We start from the raw sequence: 22809 nt of genomic DNA, 5'->3' as shown, positions 1-22809 counted from the left end.
CTAACAGATTAAGAAAGCCTAAACTTAGCCTGTGTTGCTGGACATATGCTGCAAGAAACATTTTAAAACCATAAGCCATTAGTATTTCACAAATTTGTTTTCATCTATTCATGGTTATTCACTGGATGGAGCCTGTTAAAGATCTAAATAATGTGAATAAAATTTCTTCATGGCACCTTCTTGTAGATGGCTCGTTTGGGAATCAGACATGGCATTGCTTTGATGAATCACACTGGCCCCTTTATTTTTAAGAGTGCAGATGCCTCTTTTTGTCTTATCAAATGTATTTAGGTTTCTGTGTACTGTATGTTTTCTTTAGAAAACGGTTAAGCAGGCCCTGAATTAAAATTCCAGTGTAAAACATGTCTTTATTTATTTTAAAATAAACTCACACATTGTCACAAATGGTTGAATACTCAGCACAGTCATAACTGTTTTGTTATATTAGAAAAACACAACAGGGTTTGAATCATTTATGAGTATTTTTTAAACTCGGAATAATATCAGAGTGTCCCAGTCCTGCAACTTATGATAATTTGTGGGAGTGAACAGTAATTAAAAAAAAAAAAAGAAACAAACAGAAAGACACTTTACATCAGTAAAATGCTTATTTGCATTGAACACACCATGAAATCGCTGATACTGACTTACAGAGCTTGTTTTTTTGTGTTTTTTTTAACATAATAACCCTGCCATATTGCAGCACATAAAAAGTACAGTTGGAGAGAGAGAGATAGAAATGAAGTGTAAATTGGAACAATAAATGAGAAATAATCCACTAAATCTTCAGTGTCATTTAGGAGGCCAAGATTTCAGCTATAAAAATGTTGTGACAATCGCTACGCCTACCAATATAGCGCCTCACCATGTGCAGAAGTCTTCTTTTTCAGCCTGAGCTTTATAATGTGCAAAATGAGCTTTTTTATTTAAGTCTGGCTCCATATGTCACTTGAATCAATTTCAAATGAAGCTTAGACATTATAATACATACTGTAGCTCCATTTCCAAAGTGCTTCATTTTGAGATTGCAACTTTTCAAGTGATAGTCTTAAGCAGGCCCGCTGTTCGAGAGCTGCCCATGTCATTTATGGTAAAGATCATTATTAATGACAGCTTCTTCTTTTCGCTCACAGTTGGAAGCAAACTTCTTTTTCTTCCCAAAAGTGGAAAATGAATTTTTAACATCCAGCTCACTGAATTGTGTTGATTTGTTGGCTGAGTGTAGCGTTGGAGTTCCAGGGATGTAGACATTGTGCTGGTAATCAGGGGGAGGATTCGCTGAAAGTTGTGGTCCGTATCTCGGGGTCCAAGCACGGCTGGAAGTCTCGGTTGCAGTGGTCATTTTGTAATCTGCAGTGAAAAAAGTAAGGGTTAGTTTTGCAGCTTTTTCTGCGCTGTTGGACTCATCTGAAATGGATTTTTCCCATCACTTTCATACTAAGCAAGTCAATTTAGTTTTCCTACTCCATCTCCTGCATTCTTAAAAATAGTGGTTCTTTAATGGCACTTTATTGAGTTGTGTGGCTCACTGTAGAAGCATTGCTTGACAAAGAACCATTTCATTCCGTAAAGGGTTCCTTGCATATGAAGTTGGTTCTTTGCGCTTTGAAAAAAACTTACTAATACATGGAAAAATCTGAAATCTTTAATGTATGGTAGGCTACCTGCAGGACACTGATAGATTTAGAAAACCTGAAAATATGCTGTGGTACTTTACTTCAAATCCAGAGCCATTGGTATTTCACAAATCTGTTGCCATCTAACCATGGTTATTTACTGGATGCGGCCTGTTACATATCCAAATAAATAAAGGTTCTTACTGGAACTTTCATGTGGAAGAGTCTTTTGGGAATTAAAAATGGTTCTGCTATGGCATCCCTTTGAAGAATCGCTCTTGCTCCTTTATTTCTAATAGTGTCTACTTACACTTTTAAAAATAACAGTTCTTTAATGGCACTTTAATGGGTTGTGTGGTTCCTTGCTTGGCAAAGCACTACTGTTTCATTCTAGGAAGGGATCTTTGTATATGAAATTGGCACTTTAGACTTTGAAAAAGTTCCTAATATGAGAACAAAGCAAAAATCTTTAATGTATAAGTGGGCTACTTAGCAGGATACAACAGATCATGAAAAACTGAACTTAGCCTGTGTGTTTGAATGGAGCAAGAGTCCATTTTATAACAGGAACCCAGTAATCTTTCTCAAATCTGTCATCATCTAGTTGTAGTTATTTATGGAGACTGTTATGGATCTCCCCGTGTCTGCGTGGGTTTCCTCCCACAGTCCAAAGACATGCAGGTTAGGTGCATTGGTGATCCTAAATGGTCCCTAGTGTGTGCTTAGGGTGTGTGTGCCCTACGGTGGGCTGGTGCCCTGCCCAGGGTTTGTTTCCTGCCTTGCGCCCTGTGTTGGCTGGGATTGGCTCCAGGAGACCCCTGTGACCCTGTAGTTAGGATATAGCGGGTTGGATGGATGGATGGATGAAAATGCCCATCACTATTACCTTCAGAGGCAGGTTCAAGAATGAATCCTGAATTTCTTTTTGTCTCATTCTTATATTAAACTGGAGTGGGAGAGGCAGGAATTCCATGAAAAAATTAAGTCAGTGGTCCTCCTGACTGTCTTCCTCCAGTTCAGAGGTAAAGAGGGAACAGTTATTACCACTAATGTGTTCCCAGTTTGCAATCCCACAGTTCCTACCTGTTTTGTGCCCTCAAGATTAGATTAGATGACATTAGATTAGATAAACTTTTTTAACCCCAAAGGGAAATTAAGATGCATACAGCAGCCAAAACAGTGTGTGTGTGTGTGTGTGTGTGTGTGTGTGTGTGTGTGTGCACTCTCTGCGTTAGGCTGGCGCCCTGCATGGGGTTTGTTTCCTGCCTTCCGCCCTGTGTTGGCTGGGATTGGCTCCAGTAGACCCCCATGACCCTGTATTTAGGATATAGAAGGTTGAATAATGGATGGATGGATGTTATGGATCTAAATAAATTAAGGCTCTTTCTGGAATCTTCAAATAGATGGCTCTTTTGGGAACCAAAAGTGGTTCCCCTATGGCATCGCTCTGAAGAACCACTTCAGCAGATATATTTTTTAAAAGTGAATTTCAATCCAATAAATGTTGGTGGGACATAACTAACTCATAAATACGTCCATTTTCTAACTTACTCTTCCAATTTGGGGTCCTGTTCCTATCCTGGCAGTACTGGGTGTGAGGCATCACACTAGCACTGGAGAAAGGCAAGCATTTTGCAGGGTGTACCACTGGTACAGATATCACCAGTCTCACAGTGGGCCCAATCTGGTACAAGAGAGATACAAAACAATACACAAACTCAAAGTTACGCTTCTTGGGCTGCTTCTGTAGCCTCTAAAAGTAAAGGTTAAGCATCCATTGCAGGTGCATTTAACTTTTAATTGCAGAAGAATTCAAAATAAAAATCATAGATTAACAAAATGCAGAACAAGAATGTCTATTTCACCCAAAGAATGATATTAAGAGTTCCCACTTGGAAGCTGGCACATACCCCGCATGTGGGTCCCCCACGTCCAGTACTGGCCAGCAACTGGAACACCAAAATTATCGGATTCTCGCTGAATTGACTTCTGAAGAAGAGTCCCATCCATGTTCATGGAACTGTAGCTGTAAAATATCAAAAGTATGATTTCTTAGAGTGAATGGCTTATCTTTGTCCATCTAAACTTTCATATCCACGCTCTCATGCTAGCTTTCTAATGACACTTAGCTGGGTTGTGTGGTTCCTCATACATATATTGTTTGAAAAAACAACCGTTTCATTCTGGAAAGGGATCTTTGTATATAAAGTTGGTTCTTTGGACACTAAAAAGGTCCCTAATATGTGGACTAAACAGAAATCTTTAATGTATAGCAGAATATCTACAAGGATACTGTGTGATGATGTGGGTTCTGGCTCCACGCTCCCATGGTTGTTTGGGAACCCTTGAACCCAACACCGTCGATAATGAAACCGAGAGAGCTAGTCAGTGAAGGCAATAATTGAGCATCTGAGCAAGGGGATGGTTGAAAGTGCAACAGTGCTTTTATTTAAAATCCAATAAAACAAACAGTGTTCCAAAAAGTAAAGTGCAGTGCTTCTGCTCTTCAATAAATAAATCCTTTAAGAAAACGTGGAGGTTAAAACAACAATAAGAAAAAACAATCCTTTAAAACGAGAGGTAAAATCTTCTCTAGGAAGCAGTTCTTTAAAACAACAAATCCGGTGTTCTTCTATGTTAGCGTTAGCGTCTCACCTGCTTATCCCGTTTGGGCTTAGCAGCAGGCAAGACGCTCTCTGCAGCTGCCCTCCTGAAACACACGCATGAGACTGGAGACCTCCCGATCCCTGGCTTCGGTCTGGCACTCATCCCAGTCCCCGAGACTTAGTTTCCACCAATGGCCAGGACGCACACATTGGGGACTCCACCACCAGAAAAACTGAACTTAACCTGTGTTATTGTATGCAGCAAGAGTCCTTTAAAAATCAGAACAAACCATAGTATATTGCAGACCTGTTAACAACTATTCCTGGTTATTTATAGAGCCTGCTACCCATCTAAATAAAGGTTCTTTATAGGTGGTTCTTTAGGGAACCTCAAATGGTACCCCATGGCATCACTCTGAATTACCAATTTGGCACCTTTATTTCTAGGACCTCAGAAGAGGATTGCAGGGATGCTGGAGCTCATCCTGGCAAGCATCGGAGAGAAGGGTTTTATACTGATTTGAGGATTTGTTCTGTTCTGTGTATTGTATTGTATTGTATTGACCCCCTTCTTTTTGACACCAACTGCACACCCAACCTACCTGGAAAGGGGTCTCTCTTTGAACTGCCTTTCCCAAGGTTTCTTCCATTTTTGTCCCTACAAGGGTTTTTTTGGGAGATTTTCTTTGTCTTCTTAGAGGGTCAAGGCTAGGGGGCTGTCAAGAGGCAGGGCCTGTTAAAGCCCATTGCGGCACTTCTTGTGTGATTTTGGGGCTATACAAAAATAAATTGTATTGTATTGTATTGTAAGGTGGGAATTTAGCATTGCCAGTCCTCTAACCTGCATATCATTTGACTGTGGGAGGAAACCAAATCATCCAAAGGAAACCCATACTGACACGGGGAGAGCATGAAAACTCCATGCAGGTCTGCAGCAGCACTGCCACTCTGCCACTGTGCTACCATCAATTAATCACTCAATCATTATTGAACAGCATGTACTATTAAAAGGCACCTTGCAGGGTAAAACAGTTTAAAGTGTGGTACTGGATATAAAGACCACTGAGTACAAGCAGAACCACTAACTTTTAAACCACTCTCACCAAGTTTATGGCCAAGATAAGCTGTAGGCCATCCCACCTCCATTAAGCTGGAGATGAAACCATCAGAAAGCCATTGCTTCACACAGCACATTCACACACCCACACAATCCTCCATTAAAATCTACAGCACATGGCTATGATGAGTACAAATGCTAAAATAGGAAGTAGCTTACCTTTTTAGTGCGGAATTCTGTGTCTTTGATAAAGGCCAGTCAGTATTTGGTTGTTTAATCTGTAGAAAAATAGAGCACACTGTAATGTCATTGCTTCGGGTGGGTCCTGTGTGTTTGAGCGCATTTGCTTCATTCTTTCAGAACAGCACACTGCAAAATCTCCAGTCCTAAATCAACAACATCTACAAATGGAAACACTCCTATCAGGCATGTATATAACCCAAAGGACTGGGTAGAAGGTAGGAACCAGCACTGTAATGAGTAAGGTACAATGTAAGGTAAGTAAGTAAGTAAGTAAGGTACAATTATTGCCCCAAATGATTGAGGCAATAATTTGCAACCATTTTATTTGGGAAAATCAAACCCCATCTTTTAAAGAGTAAAAAGAGCACAAATCTAGTAAATTAAACATATTCCAATCAATCAGGTAACATCTACCTAATATTAGCGTGTAAAAAATCAAATACAGACTACCCAATTCTATGTAGCACATTTTACTTTATGTCATATGATGAATAGGTACTATTTATTTCTAACAATCTTCATCTATCCATCCATCTATCCATCTTCTAAACCCAAATTATGCTGAGAAGGATCTTGAGGAAGCTGAAGTCTACACCAGTAAAGAAAGGGCAGGAACAATTTCTGGACAGGATACCAATCCATGTCAGGCTGAACACATACACAACATGCACATACCGGTGCCAGTTTAGCAAGTCAATCTACCCAACTTAATGACTTCAGACTGCATGAGGAAACCTATATGGACTTGGGAAGAACCTGAAAACTCCAAAGAGGGAGGACCTGGAACAGCAACCCTTGTCTTCTTACTGTGAGGCAGTAGCTCTCCCACTGCAGCATTGTGCCATCCTAGCAATCTTCATTTTGTGAGTAATATATCAGCTTTAGTTTCAGAGCTAAATACTTTACGTTAGAACCATCCATCCATTTTCTAAACCGACTTCTGCAGAGCATGGTTACTGGGCCTCTGGAGCCCAACACAGCAATCATCGGGCACAAGGGAAGGTGCCAATCCATTGCAGAGTGAACACACTCACACACACAAGCAAAGCCAATTTAACATTCCTAATCCACTTAACCTTCATGTCTTTAGACTGTGGGAGGAAACTGGAGCACCAGGAGGAAACCCACAAAGACATGAAGAGAACAGCCAGCATCCATTCCACTAACATTTCAGAACAGGTAAACCACCAGAAGCTAAGCATGTTCAGGCCCAGACAGTACTTGGACGGGAAGCCATCTAGGAAAAGCCATGGTTGCTGTTAGAAGATATGTTGTCAACACCAGCAGAGAGTACTCACCCAGTGGTCTGTGTGTGGATCTCAAAGCCCCAGTGCAGTGATGGGGACACTGTGCTGAAAAGAATTTTTAGATGAGAAGTGAAACTGAGGTCTTGACTCACTGTGGTTATAAAAGATCCCTGGGAAACATTCAAAAGAAGTAGGATGTTTCATAAAGTCCTGGTGAAATTGCTCACCATGGCCTTGTTCATTCTGGTCACCTAATCATTATAATTCACTAGCTATCTCTCTCACCCCTTCACCACCTAACAGCCAATGTGTGGTAAGCTGCTGTTACATCATCCAAGTGGAAGCTACACATTGGTGCGGGTTAAAGTGGTTCACCACTGTCTATGTAAAGCACTTGGAGTAGTTTAAAAAGTGTTATATAAATAAGGAAATAGTTCATTAACAGGCAAACTCCAGGCAGACAGCATCCAGGATGAAAATCCTGGTCTCTGTGCTGCAAGGCACCAGCGCTATGATTAGACAGACCACTCTGCCTCCCCATCCATGCTTATGTTTACCTAAATGTTTCATCTACAAATTATGAACAAAATCTATCATTATTTAATGGTAGTGCTGTTGCCTCACAGCAAAGAGATTGCATCCAAGTTGCCCCCTGTGTGGAGTTTGCTTGTTCTTCCCTATTCCACATGGGTTTCCTCCAGGTGTTCCAGCCTTTTCCCACAATCTAAAGACATGCAGGTTACGTAGATTGTCAATGCTGGATTGTCCTGGTGTTTGTGTGCACCTGTCTCACCCTGCCATGGGCTGCCATACTGTTTAGTAATTGTTCCTGAGTGTGCCATATGCTTTCAGGGAGAGGCTCACCCTGCACTGCAGTAAGCAGGTTTAAAATATGGATAGGTCTACCAAGACATCTTAAGCTCTTAAATAAAGCTGAAAGAATTATCTACATAATGAAGATTGTTACAAATACCTGTAAATAGTATCTAATATTGTAGAGTAGTTTAGCATGTGATACAAAAGTAACACATTCATCTGATTTATGTTTGTGACTTTGACATTCTACTGTAAATTTGCAAAGTTAGGTAGACTTTACTGGATTTATTTGGATGGATTTCAGTCAGTCAGTCATTTTCCAACCCGCTATATCCTAACACAGGGTTACGGGGGTCTGCTGGAGCCAATCCCAGCCAGCACAGAGTGCAAGTCAGGAACAAACCCAGGCAGGGCACCAGTCCACCGCAGGGCACACACACAAGACACTTTAGGATCACCAGTGCACCTAACCTGTATGTCTTTGGACTGTGGGAGGAAACCCACGTAAACACAGGGAGAACATGAAATCTCCACGCAGAGAGAACCCGGGAAGCGAACACGGGTCTCCAAACTGTGAGGCAGCAGCGCCACTGGATGGATTTACTATGCTAATTTTGGGTTTTCGTTACTCACCAAAACAAAACATGCTGAAGTAAGCAAATAAAGTAGGCACAAATTGCTGCTTCAGTTTTTTGGTGGTAAATGCTATACCTGATTTTATAAATTGAACATTGGACAAAGTGCCCCTGCACAGGAGGGCACTCAAGCTCACGGAGCCAATTAGGAACTAACCAATGCAGACTTAACTTAAATAACATTACACCTGTCTGTAAAATGGATGACTCGTCGATGCATTTCCTGGACAAGCCTCGAGGAACCGGCGCAAGAATTAACTGAGTACATGGCACCCAAGGCCGGCTCTAGCATTTCTGAGACACCAGGTCTAGGGCAATGTCATACAGTACGTATATTACACAGAAGAGCGCCCCTTGTTGTATCGTGGGCTCAAGTAGAAGGGTCCTTACGTTGCTACACGTTTCCAAAAGCAGGTGTTTGCTCTTCTTGAGCGCTCAAGTGTATGTATAATATGCTCGAGTATATTAGGGTCCTCGCGGTGTTTCGACCCAGATATTATTTCGAAAAGCGGGGTTGTTTGGGGGCAGTTGGTGAATCGAGAGGTTAATATACAACATCGAATGGGGGGTTCGCGGGTGGTTACCGGGTCCCATTTGCTGTTTCGAGCGCACAGTTATACTTAGATTGAAAAGAAAACGGGTGGGTTCCCTGGTCCCTTGGTAAACCGAGCGTGGGTTCCCTGGTCCCTTGGTAAACCGAGCGTGGAAATAACCGCATATTACACCCAATATCGGCAGTGGGGTCTCATTGATATTGTATTGGGTCCGTCTATTTGTAGATCGGGTTTCTTTGATGATTAGAAAATGCCGGCCGACTTTGCCGACGTAGGTGACTCCTAAACACTCCTACAAATATCGGTTCTTTAATGGCACTATACTGCATCACGTAGCTCCACCAAGAATCATTTCATTTTGTGAAAGGTATGAAATTGGTTCTCTCGGCTTTGAAAATGAACTAAATGTGCGGCTATGTGGACACAACTGAAATCTTTAGTAAGCCACATTGCATAATACTGTCAGATCAAGAACACCTGAACATTGCCTGTCTTATTACATGCATCCAGAATTCAGGAATTCCTTGGTATTTCACAAATCTGATATCATCTAGTCGTGGTTATCTTCGTATCTAAATAAATAAACGTTATTTCTAGAACTTTCATGTGGATGGTTCTTTTGGGAACCAGAAGTGGTTCCTTATATGGCATCGCTCTGAAGAACCACTTTTAACACTTTTATTTTAAACAGTACAAGTCACCAAAATGGTAGCGCCGGCTCTGACGTCACCTGTCCATTTTAGGACACATCTTCACACACACGCAGGGTCAGTGTTACGCGAATCAACTCATAAACCAAAAAAACGATTTTTTAAAAATGTACACAAAACAAAACGGGGCGTATTTTCTTTATTGTAACTTCAAACATACACCATAATTTTTGAAAAAGTTACGGTACTTGTTGATGGACTCAGCTGTGATAACAAGTCCAGCGTCTCTCAAAAGAAAGAAATGTGCATAAAAGTCGTGTGATCGGGATACATTAAAGTGGACATTTCTGTCTTAAATGCGAGGCATTATGTATGTTTCAAATCAAACACTGCGCACGATAGGCAAGCCAAACCCCCTCAGTCTTCCAAGTACGGTGATGGAATTTCTTACTTCGCAGAGTAAGAGCGGCAGAAGCTGCGGCAAGGAATGGCAATGTTGTCATGAATGTTGAATAGATTAATAGAGCACAGTACAGAGAAATATTGAATAAACTGTGCGCCCACGGCCTGAAAATCAAACTTGGAAAGAGGAATTTGTTTCAAAATGGGGGGTTTTATCAAGAGGGCTATTGCAGGGCATACCGTGGTGTACTAAAATAAAGAAAACAGATGTCCCTGAGGGGCTCAACCAGAGTCCTACACTTAATCCCGTTGAAATCTGTAGCAAGACGTCAGCGTTTCTGTCCATCGTCGTTCCCCGGCTAATCTGACATAGGGCAACAGCAACTGGGCCAAGAAGAGTCCGCAATTAATGCTTTATTACCATGTACAAAGTTAATAATTGAGATCACTGCAGCTGTTTCAACTCCCAAAGCCCTGACACACGGACATGGATGCTGAAAGAGTCCCTTCGTTATTATTATTATTATTATTATTATTATTATTATTATTATTATTATTATTATTATTATTATTTAAAATTATGTTGTTTATTATTGTTGGTAATGTATATGTAAAGAAATTTGTGACTCAGAATAATCCTAATCTAAGTCTTGGAATTCCTGAGCTGTGAGACGTTTTAAAGGGAAAAAGAGGACGAAGGATCAACACTTTTCAAAGCAACGGACGTTTTCGTACATACGCATTGAAACACAAAGAAAGCTTCTCACAGACTGCTAGTGAGGCTCTGTTAGAAAAAAGGAAAAGAAACGGTATCCATGTGAAGAATAAGCCAAGGAAAAAAAATAGCGAAAGTTTGTCAAAGTCAAACATAAAAATGTATCTGCTACATTTTCTAACAATGTGTTTAATGTAACATCTTTCTTTAATCTACTCAGGCTCCCTGGGAACAAAGTCAATCTAGAGCATGAATCACAAGCTCACACTAGGAGAGAGGAACAGTAAATGAATGGAATAGACTATGATTTATATAAGTAAAATAAATTATTATAATTGTTTTTAATCAGTGCTGTTCTAGGTTAGTTCCAGTGTATTTAAGGTTGTTGATGACGATAGTAAAAAAAACAATAATCTATATGCCAATCCTAGAAGGCTGCAGTGGCTGCAGGCTTTCATTCTAATTATTTTTTTAATTAGTGACCAGGTTTTTTTTGCTGATTAAATGATTTTGCCTTAACCAACACATGTCAATCGAACCTGAGTCCATCATACAAAATCTGAAAACAAAGAAAGGTGAAGGTCTCGGTAATGTTGGTCTGCTCAGGTCCACAAAACATTTTGACAGATCTGTTAGAAGAAAGAAAACCCAGTCCTCAGAACACATGCAATTTCTCTAATCGTCCATCCACCACACATTGCACTCTCTATTTTGTTCTTTCTCTCCAAAGAAAGAAAAATAATAATAATAATAACTTTCTCTATCCTTTACTCTTTACGTTACCAGCTTTTGCCCTTCATTCTTCTCTGGTCCAGAGGCCTTTCTCCACTCTCTTCACTGTTCTCATGAGACATTGTTTTCTCTAATGTAAAATTTTGCCTTAAAAATCCAAACTATCAACAGACTCAATTCGGAATTCTACACAGAGTTTACCCTACACTCACTGGTTCTTTAATGGCACTTTACTGGGCTGTGTGGTTTCTCATAGAACCCTTGCTTGACAAAGAACCATTGATCTACTATGAAACTAATGAAGTTTAAGCTTCAGGGCCCCTAATCCCAAAGGGGCCCCAGAAACGACTTTAGTTCACATTGCTTAAAAATTTTGGGTGTCTACTGTATGAGAAGTTTTTTTTTAATAATAATATTAATAATGTAATGTATTTAAATACAAAATAATAGTTAAAATAAAAATTAAAAGGTTATCAAAGTATTATATTGGCTAGCTATAATGAAAAAACAAATTTCAAATTAAGCATGTTTCAATCTAAATATATTCAAAATAAAGTAAGGAGACCTGGGTTTGCTTCCCAGGTCCTCTCTGCATGGAGTTTGCATGTTCCCTCCATGTCTGGGTGGGTTTCCTCCTGGTGCTCTGGTTTCCTCCCACAGTCCAAAGATATGTAGGTTAGGTGCATTGGCGATCCTAAATCGTCCCTGGTGTGTGCTTGGTGTGTGTGCCCTGCAGTGGACTTGCGCCCTGCCCGGGTTTTTCCTGCCTTGTGCCCTGTGTTGGCTGGGATTGGTGACCCTGTGTTAGGAAATAGCAGGTTGGATAATGGATAAAATAACTATAAATAATTTAAAATACTATTAATATAACAGTTCTTGCTACAGAAAACCTGACCTTAGCCTGTGTGATTGTATGGAGCACATTCTCTTTTAAAGTCATGAATCCATCATAATTCGGTTACTATCTATTCATGGTTATTTGTAGAATTTGTTACATATCAGATAAACAAAAGATTTTTCTGGAATCTTCATGTGGTTCCTTCTCTAGAGAACCAAAAATGGATCCACTATGACATTGTTTTGCAGAACCACACAGACACCTTTATTTTTAAGAATTTACTCTCCATAAACTCCATCTGATAGGCCTCACTGCTGATCCTCTTTGTCAATTATCTCCCCTTGGTTAACTTGGCACTTTTCTTCACATGTTCTGGCACTACCCTCCTGTCCTCCTGTCTTTTCCTTTTTGACCCATGTATGTCACCTAATATCTTCTTTTCTTCCTTTAAATACTCCTCTGTTTCCTCAAATCTTTCTTTTTGTAGACCTTTCTGTTACCACTTAAACATCCTGAATGTAAATTAATCTTTTTCAGTACCCTAGCAGCCAAATTAATTCTACCTCCCCCTGGAAGTCACCTGAGCGTGTTATTACAGACAACTGGCAGTCCTCCTTCGACAATTTAATAGATCTTGAATTGTCCGCAGCACAGATTAATGGAGCCTCTAGCAATGCAATTGAAACTTGGTGTACTGCAACTCAAATGTGTAAATCCTGGTCTGGTGTAATGCCTTGATCATGTCTTTATGTCAACTATTGCTTGTTTTATTTATTTATTTATTTGTTTTAATTAATTTAACATTGTTTTAGCTTCTTCATGATTCTTTAACTCTCCTCCTCTCTTCTCTGGTGACTCGATTTTCTCTTGGCTCAGGCAGGAGCAGGGTTAGACAGAATGGGATAGGGAGGGTTGGATTTTTTTCTCTATTATATTTGTTTATTTCTTCTCATTTTGTATTTATTTAATAAAAAGTAAGAAAATCAACAGTTTTTTGAGTGTCCACTGTGGCAGAATGAAAGGTACAGAGTTAAATAACAGGTTTAATTATAACAACAAGAACTGGCTTCTAATTCAGAAACTGGTTGGAGTGAAATGGTTATTATCACTTACTGGTTCCAGTTTGAGACCCCAACTTAGCTTGTCGTCCGCTGGCTCGTTTAATAACCCATTTCGGTTTAAATGCCGTTTAAAGGAGAGAAAAGAAGTAACTCAGAGGACTGAATCTGAAAACACAAGGCAATTTAAATGAAGGTAAATGGAGTCCAATAACAACAGAAATTGGTCACTAATTAAGAAAAAAAACCTGCAGCTACCGCAGCCCTCCAGGATCCAAGTTGGACAGCCCTGTGCCAGTAAGGACATGTCATCACTATCTATTATTATTATTATTATTATTATTATTATTATTATTATTATTTTTATTTGCAAATAATTTTCACGTTATTGCCATTTATTAATCTCCCAATTTTCAGACCGTTTTATATTACAAAACCGCGACGTGAAGACAGTCCCCCAAACATGGATTGAGGCTTCTAGTTTTTTGGTATTAAGGACTCTAAATGGCTAATCGCCTTTAAAAAAGAATCAATGCCGAACGACGTCTTAGTATTGATTTATTATTTATTGTAAAAAAGCAAGAAAAAAATTACATTGAAAAATAAAAATGACAACATACATAAAAAATAGGTGCATTTATAGCAAAATGAGTATTGTGGCTTCTCGTTAAAATATTTTGAAACAAGAAAGAAAGAAAGAAAGAAAGAAAGAAAGAAAGAAAGAAAGAAAGAAAGAAAGAAAGAAAGAAAGAAAGAAAGAAAGAAAATGCAATATTCTCTGAAGCATACAACGCCACTGCCCTCTGCTGTTATGAATTCCTTTTGCCTGGCTGCATCATTTCCCGAGGTCTCGTGTCCCCTCGAGCATGGCTCAGTGCAGTTTATTTCTCTTTCAGCAGAGGTTACGCAGCAGGGAACACGAACACATCTGCAGCCCCAGATACCTTTGCCATCGTTTTACTTAAAGGCGCCCAATAAAGATTCCTGTGCTCTATTAATTCACTTTCATTCCTTAACAAGAAAGCTCTGATGTAAGCTTATTAGAAAATCAGCATGCAAAATACCTTCCGCGCACCGTGTAAAACCAATTAAAACTGGCAAGATGAAACAGGACACGATCATAATCTTCAAACAAATGCACGCTTATTCAGAAATTAATTATAATGGCGGATGAAATACGTGCACCATATTCTTTTGAAAATAACTTAATGTACCGCGGGTGTATAATTTAACGACTAGTACAGAAGTTGAAAAGCATTAAAATCTCTCTCCCTTCTGTACTGTTGTCAGAAAGTCATTATGCTTATCTGCATTATGTTATAGCGTATCTAAATGGTAAAATGCGACGAAAGGCATAGTATAATTTAACAACAATAATGACAAATGTTCCCCATGAAAATGACTTATTCAGAGAGGCAGCGAAAAAAATCGATTTCTTAATCTGATCAGTAATAATTATTATACTGTTCTCGCGCTGGGTCAAATAAAGCTTATTTTATAGATGTAAAATATTTAAAATACAGAATTATCGAGATCTAAAATTATTTTGTAAGCTACTATCATGATAACTATTTTAGCAATACCATTTGAAAATCACATTGAAACATTGATGCAAATGACATTCCCATCAATAGTCTAAGCACATCGTGCATTCGAATACATTCTGACAATATTCTTTTCTTCTGAATGAATGGGTAGGTAAGGTTGCACCAGTCGCTTAACAGATTATTCCATTGTTCTAAAGATTTTTTTTTCGAATTATTTGATTTGTGGAATACTGCTGCCATCTTGTGGAAGATTCAGGTAAATTGGTAACGTTAGAAAATTAGATGTAAAGGAAGATTAAGAGAACAAAGCCAAAATGTACCTGCACAAGGCCAAAAATATGGCACACGTGTGAAAAATTCATGCTATTTTATGAGAAGTTCCAACAATACAATTTAAGAATTCAAATGTTACACACATCCTGCTTTAAATATGATAATTTAAAAATTATAATTTCCCCGCTGGGTAAAGGTAAAGATCTATCTATCTATCTATCTATCTATCTATCTATCTATCTATCTATCTATATCTGTGTAAATCCTTGAAAACTGTAAAGAATGGATTTCTAAGAATATATAAACCGGCTTGATTGTTATTGCGCAATTTCGCAATTTAGTGTTAACTTAACTACGATCCTAAAAGTAAAGGTGACAAACATAGTCATTTAGATCGATGCCATAGGGGAACCACTTTCGGATCCCAAAAGACCCATCCACATGAAGGTTATAGAAGGAACATTTATTCAGACCTGTATAAGGTTCCAGGTTGTTTTTGGTTTTTTTTTTGGTTTTTTTTTTTCTGTTTTTGGATCTGCTAATATTCCTTACCCACTATACATTAAAGATTTCTATTTTAGGAACCATTTCAGAACCAACACAGCCAATTTCATGCATAATGACTTCATCCCAAAATGAAATGGTTCTTTGTCAAGCATGGGTTCAACAAGGAACCGCACAGCCTAGTAAAATGTGCCATTGCAGAACCGTTATTTTTAAGAGGGATATGGTTTATATCACAGCCATTCAAGCTTGCGGTCGCGGGAATGCCGGCGCTTATTTACGCACCATTTTGCGAAAAGCGGGAAACTGCCTTCTATCAGTGCATCGATACATTTTAGGACCGCTTCCCGGACACACAGACCAATTTAGGACAGCCAGGTAGTCTAATCTACTTGACTTTGGCGACATTAAAAGGGAGCTCACGCAGACAGAAAACGATAATAACAACCGCCTACGTAATTCAAGCTCAGGATGCCGCACCCATGAACCAGCAGCGCTAACCACTGCGCTACCTTGCTCTCCCAGGCATTTTGTTAATATCATAAATATGCTCCTTATCATTCACACGTCACAAGATTAAATAGACAAATGCATTGAACATTCCAGTTTGAGAAACGTCTACTGCAACACATTGACGTATGTTGATGTTTATGATGAAATTGAAGGGAGAGATATCCATTTATAATACATAGCAGTGGTGCCTTGCAGCAAATACAGTGCTTCGGTCAGTCTACAGCAAAGGAAGCTAATGTGTATGACACACCATGAAAACTGTTATTTGATTGCACATATTATTATGTATATAATAAAAAAGAAATTATTATAGATATGCATGTAATTTTTTTTCTTTACCTCATAAGGGGCGTAAGCTCCGTTGTTAACAACATTGCTGTGGATTTGCCCATTCCATCCTGATGCCAGTCTGCTCGCCTCTTTCGCATTATTTCTAGGTGTCGCTGGGCTGTATGGCTTCAGGAACATGAAGTCGCTTTTTGCTGATTCGGGAGTTAAGCAGACTTTGTAGCAGTATGCCTGGGATAATGCGCTATTCCCATTAACCTCTACGCAGTTGGTGGGCACCTTGGCGCCAGATGATATCTGAAGATTGATGTTGGACTTTTTAAACACCTCAGTGGAACTCTCAGATTTTAATGCGCAGCAAGTCGTTAGGGAGAAGTCGTATCCCCGTATAGAGTATCTGTCCTTGTGACATTTTATGGCTGCCAGTACAATTATGGCCACGAGAAATATAAATGAAATGGAACTTAACGAAACTATCAGATACAGAGTTAGGCTAGAGGGAGATTCCTGTGTCAGAGTAAGGTCACCGAAATCGGAAAGGGTTTCTGGCACACTGTCAACCACTGATAAGATGATGGAAACAGAAGCCGAGAGCGGCGGCTGACCGTTGTCCTTGACCAAAATGACTAGTCTTTGCCTGGTGGCATCTTTGTCCATGAATCTGCGGATTGTCCTAATTTCGCCTGTGTAAAGGGCAACACTGAAGAGCCCCTGGTCTGTAGCCTGCACTACCTGATAGGAGAGGCGAGAGTTCTGTCCAGCGTCTGCATCTAAAGCAGTTATTTTAGCCACCAGGTAGCCGGCATCAACTGACCTGGGTACCATCTCAGTTGCCACTGAGCCATTTTTGGGCAGCGGAGAAACGATCACTGGAGCGTTATCGTTTTGATCCAAAACAAATACATTTATAGTAACGTTACTGCTGAGAGGTGGCAATCCAGCATCTTGCGCTTGAACGCGGATTTGAAAGTTTCGGAGTTGTTCGTAGTCGAAAGAGCGAAGAGCGTAAATGTTGCCGTTGTCTGAATTGATGGAAACATAAGTGGACACTGGCATGCCCTGGATTTGTCCCTCGAGAATAGAATATGACAAATAGGCATTCTGATTGGAGTCGGGGTCGGAGGCGGTCACCGAGGAAATAGAAGCCCCGGGGGCGTTGTTCTCAGTCACATAGACCGAGTAGGACGGCTGCAGGAATCGCGGCGCGTTGTCGTTTACATCGGACACTTGAACCAGAATAGATTTTCTGGTGCTTAAAGGCGGCGAGCCCAAATCCCTAGCCGTCACCGTGATGTTATATTCCGAGACAGTCTCTCGATCCAACAGCTCGCTAGTGACCAGGGTATAATAATTTTTAAAAGAGGAGTGCAACTGAAACGGCATGTTATGGGGGATTTCACAGTCCACGTTGCCGTTATCCCCCGAGTCTCGGTCCATAACGCTTATAACGGATATGACAGTTCCAGGGGGGGCATCTTCTTGGACAGGTGTAGATACCGACGTTAAGATCACTTCGGGGGCATTGTCATTCACGTCTAAAATATCCACTAACACTTTGCAGTGCACTGCAACGGCAGAGGGTCCCCTGTCCTTCGCCTGTACGTATATTTCATAAACGCTGGCTTTCTCAAAATCCACCACACCTTTGACTCGAATCTCTCCAGTTCGAGAGTCCACGCTAAAGAGTTCCCGCACCTTCAGGGGTGCGTGACCGCTGAATGAGTACGAGATATCCCCATTCGAGCCCTCATCAAGGTCCGTAGCGTTGAGCCTTACTAGCAGCGAACCCCGAGGTGCGTTCTCCATCAAGCGCACTTTGTAGAAAGGCTGCTGGAAAACAGGCACATTGTCGTTAGCGTCCAAGACACTGACGGTGATTTGTGCCGAGCCCAATTTCTCTGGCATTCCCCCATCCACCGCGGTTAACATCATCTGGTGACTCCTTTGCTGCTCCCTGTCGAGCGGAGCCTCTAGCACAAGCTCTGCGAACTTACTGCCGTCGCTGCGAGTCTGTACATCCAGAGTGAAGTGATCGCTGGGACTGAGCGAGTAGGTACGAAGCGAGTTGGTACCCACGTCCGGATCGTGTGCGCTTTCCACGGGAAACCGAGAGCCAGGCGCCGCCGATTCGCTGATTTCCAGAACAAACTCGCTCCAAGGAAAACTTGGGGGATTATCGTTAACATCCAGAATGTCCACCTCGACTCGATACAGCTCCAAAGGACTCTCAATCACCACCTGCAAATGCAAGAAGCAGGCGGCGGACTGTTCGCACTGTTCCTCCCTGTCAATTTTTTCATTTACAAATAAAATCCCGTTTTCTAAATTCACTTCCAGATACTGTTTCCTAGCCCCAGACACAATGCGAAATCTGCGGGAAGAAAGTTTGGCAACATCCAAGCCTAAGTCTTCGGCTATATTTCCAACAAATGCTCCGTGCTCAAGCTCCTCGGGAACTGAGTAGCGAATCTGACAAGAAACTAAATGACAGAAAGAAGCAGACAGAAGCCCAATCGTCAGGAGCCTCGGCCATCTCCTTTCGACTTGCATGTTTAAGGCAGTGAAGCTTTCAAACCTTATTATTTTTTTTTTATAAAACTCCCATTACATCTTAAAAGTAGCTTTTTGGCATGCAGAAACTTTCTTTCTTTTTAGTAAGTATATATAACTTTGCGTAAAGACGCACAAAACAATTATTGTTCCATGATAAAACTTCCAGATCCCTACCCGAAGGGCGCCTCTCTCCTTTCTCTGTTCGTCTTGATACACCAGCCAAGTGCGAGTATGTGATACTTTGTCTTTGATTTTCCACTCTATTAGGCATTTTGGAAGAGCTGCTGGGGGAGGAACAGAGTTCTTATTCAGTACCGCATTGGAGGATGGTGACACGAGAGCGTCTCATGTAATTACAGTATGGATAGTTTAACCCTTTCCTAGTTCATAAAAAGCACCCTATTATTATTATTATTATTATTATTATTATTATTATTATTATTATTTACCAGCATCGTTTCGTTTATGTCCATGTGAAGTTAAGGAAAAGGGAAAGATAGTCAAAAAGATAACACCCTGCCCATACAAACCATGTTGTGCCCGTTTGTCCATTAATAAACTGCATTTATTTTCTGAATCCACTAACGTTAACCTAAACGGTGCTTTAGATTACTGTGACAAGATTGCATTACCAAAACTGCAGCTAAATCAGAGCTTTATTTCCTATTAAACCATTAATGATTTGGATTACAGATCATTCTTTTAAATCGCACTTTTGATTAGATTAGCTAGTCTAAACCCGTTAGACTGTTATGACAGTATGCGTTAACAGAATTGCACCGAAGATAAATACGTGTTACATTAAGAGCGATTAATAGCGTTGAATAAGTCCCTATTTAGGTAGAAACCCAATGTAATTCCAACACAACGACTTGCATTACTGTATTTGTTATACTTGGTTCGGACGGCGCGGTGGCGCAGTGAAAAGCGTAAACCCTTTTTTTGACTTCGGTACATTCATATTAAAGTGGCAGCTAAGAAATCTTCCCACTGGGTACTATTGTAAAGTCGAACACCATGAAAGGGTTTAAAAATCCTACACGATTGTGCTAGTTGCTAAGACTGAGAGGAGTCTGCATCAGATAAAGGACAAATACACCATTATAATGGTTCACTGGATATTGTTATGCCGCTTCACAGAGCCAAGGCTTGACTCCTGGCTGGACTCACTTCTGTGTGCAGCTTGCTTGTTATCCTCGTAATGGCATGGCCTTTTTCCGGGGCCTTTTTTCATTTACAGGGTAAAGATCTGTCGAGTTTCCTTTTCAGGATGTAAATTGACCTAAGGTGGGAGGCATCACGTCCGGAGCTGTTTATCACCATGTACTTGAGCAGCGGGTTTAGAAAGTGGATGGGAGCCTCGCACGTTTCGATTGCGCTGCACTTTAACTTTAATTGCTGTCTGTGCAAAAAGCCATTGTGCATGTGACAAAGGTACTGGACTTAAATTGCATCTCACATTTTCTTGTATTGAAGGCTTGAAGCGATACTTGTCTTCTCTCGATGCCTATAGCCTTGATTACAAGCAGCTAACAAGCAACGACTGAAATCACCTGAAATTATACCTCTAGTGCGCTGGCCCCCTCACGTCCTGAAAGACTACACGCTCAATCATTTTAATCAGAGAGACTTTGACGCGTAGTTTAATTTGTGGAGCTTCCATACATAATAGACTATTGAAATGTTCGTAGAAAACAGCCTTGTTTCTCGCTCTCTTCATTTTTTTGGCATTTTGCTTCCTAGTGATGATAATAAGTGTTTTTTTTATGTTAAACTGTTCAGATAGCTACAAAACACAATCTGTTCAGAGCCTTAACCTCCAGCAGATGGTTAAGCTTTTACAGAAATGATTACATTTTGTAAAACACAGTTTTCATTGGGCTCCCGTTCTTTTTAATTAATAGAGAGGGAGATTACAGTGAAGCTATCCGGGATGAGCCATGCTCGAACAGCTAAATACAAATGTTTTGTTTTTTTTTTTTTGGTTTTTTTTTAAATAATCCTAGTTGTACAGTGGGAAATGGAATGTGGCATTCCACTCCTCATAACACAGAACTGAATTGTCGAGGCAGCTTTAAGCTTATTTTCCAGTGCATTGTTCTTAGAATAATGAACAGTTCCCAACTCTGCTGTAACAGACTGAATTAATATGTATTGCTCCTCTTTAATCTTTCTTAAATTCTCGTTCAAAAAGTTAATACAAGTACAGATAAATGCACAGATATACAAAACTGAGCAAACGAAATTTAAAAATGAGCAATTCACATGTTTTGCGAGATTTAAGTAAAAGAAGAACTGAAATGCGTTTTTTTTTCACCTGCCTGTGGACCGTGGGAAACGACTTGAATTCCATTATGTAACGGGAAGAGCTGGAGAATTTTAAATTTCTAGTACACTTCAATGATGGTGTGTGGTCGCCATCTACTGCACATTCAGAGTTAGTTCTTCAAGAATTCTTGAAGCAACAATTACTTTTTATGCCTTAGAAAAAGAATGCGATTGAAACGCTGTTTCCATGTATTGCGTGAAATTTACATTATTTGGTTAGCATTTTTGTTATATACTGCCGGTTTTAATAGGTAGCATAGGGCAGGGGTGGTGCAATGTCGGTCCTGGAGAGTCACCGTGGCTGAAGGTTTTTGTTCCAACCCAGTTTCTTAATGAGAAGTCAATTACTGCTGTTGACGCCCTTATTGCTTAAGTGACATTTTGAAGCTTCATTTTATTGGTCTTATTTGCCATGGTTCCCCACCCTTAATTGCTTATTTCAGTCTTAAACAGATGCATTCACTGTTTAAATGGCTCCTTATTAGCACTAAGATGTAAATGACAAAGCAGTCAGCAGTTCACCATCTAGCTTGTTTCGATTTACATCTCTGTGTGCTCATCATGCACTGTCTGATTTATTAAAACACTTAACAGAAAATGTGACAGGCAGCAAATCATTTTGATGACATACTTGGAAAGGAAAAAAAAAAAAAACTACAATATAAGAACCTTACATTGCAAACTAACAGGCCATAAAATTAACTAAGGTCTGAGACTGGAAAGGATTGGTTTATAATTAAGCGATTGGGTTGGAATGAAAACCTGTAGCCACTGTGGCTCTCCAGGACAGACAATGATCACCCCTGCCATAGGGCAGCGTTTCTCAACCTTTAAGTATTTGCGACCCGAGTTTTTATTAACAGTTTAAATCGCGCCCCCCTAACGTTTTTTTGAATTCCTACTAAAATTTATTCCTATATTTTTTGCTGCCGATACACCCTTACAAGTCTTAAATCTCCCTACGAATTGAGAAATTACGCCACATATGGCAACACTGCCCACCTCTTCTTATTTCTCGGGCTTTCACGGAAAGTTTCAATCTTTGCCGAATTTACTAGAGATGCACCTGCTGGTATAAATGTGAACTTCATCTCGCCGAGGCCATATTTCAGTCTGGTCGTTTGACTTAAGTACTCAATAGTGTTCGTAGCAACTCGAATATACTTTGTAAAAACCAAACATTTTTATGCTCACCACCATGGATACATTTTTAATTGGGCATAAACCAACATCGGACAACTGTGAAGCATCAACAAGGAGCGGAGAAGAGAGTCGTTCCGAAGGTTAAATCAAGAAAATATTCTGAAGAGTATTTAAATCTAACTCTATATTTATTTTTCAAGTATTAGAATGTAGTTTAAGTTAATTTGTTTTGGTTTCAATAGATGTATTTTTCATATTTTCGATTCTTGTTTTCTTTTTTTCACATCTTCGTGCCCCCTTTTGTGTTACTTCACGCCCCCCTAGAGTTAGGGTTAGCCCCACAGTTTGAGAACCGCTGCCATAGGGGAACCATTATTGGTTCCTAAAAAGAACCTCTCACATGAAAGTTCCAGAAAGATCATTTATTTATTTAGCTCGGTAACAGATTCCACAAATAACCACAAACAGAAGTGAAAGAGACTTCTGAAATA

The 22809-nt window shown here is 40.0% G+C and overlaps 1 protein-coding gene across 2 annotated transcripts; it reads right to left on the bottom strand.

Moving 5' to 3' along the window:
• Positions 1-354: 354 nt before the first annotated feature.
• Positions 355-19012, bottom strand: si:ch73-233f7.1 (uncharacterized protein LOC100537710 homolog). Of its 2 annotated transcripts, XM_039775346.1 has the most exons (4): positions 16346-19012; positions 5499-5557; positions 3527-3642; positions 355-1350 (listed from the first exon to the last, which is right to left on the bottom strand). In XM_039775346.1, exons 1-4 carry the CDS (start codon positions 18842-18844, stop codon positions 1082-1084), a joined length of 2943 nt encoding a protein of 980 aa, XP_039631280.1. In that variant the 5' UTR covers positions 18845-19012; the 3' UTR covers positions 355-1081. The 2 variants fall into 2 exon arrangements, with proteins under 2 accessions (XP_039631280.1, XP_039631281.1); XM_039775347.1 differs by lacking the exon at positions 3527-3642 and having other exon boundaries at positions 1179-1350.
• Positions 19013-22809: the final 3797 nt, after the last annotated feature.

This window comes from Polypterus senegalus, chromosome 13 (genome assembly GCF_016835505.1).
Source record: "Polypterus senegalus isolate Bchr_013 chromosome 13, ASM1683550v1, whole genome shotgun sequence".
Taxonomy (NCBI): Eukaryota; Metazoa; Chordata; class Cladistia; order Polypteriformes; family Polypteridae; genus Polypterus; species Polypterus senegalus.
The sequence above is the reverse complement of the archived record's forward strand: the minus strand, read 5'-3'. Positions and strand labels throughout refer to the sequence as shown.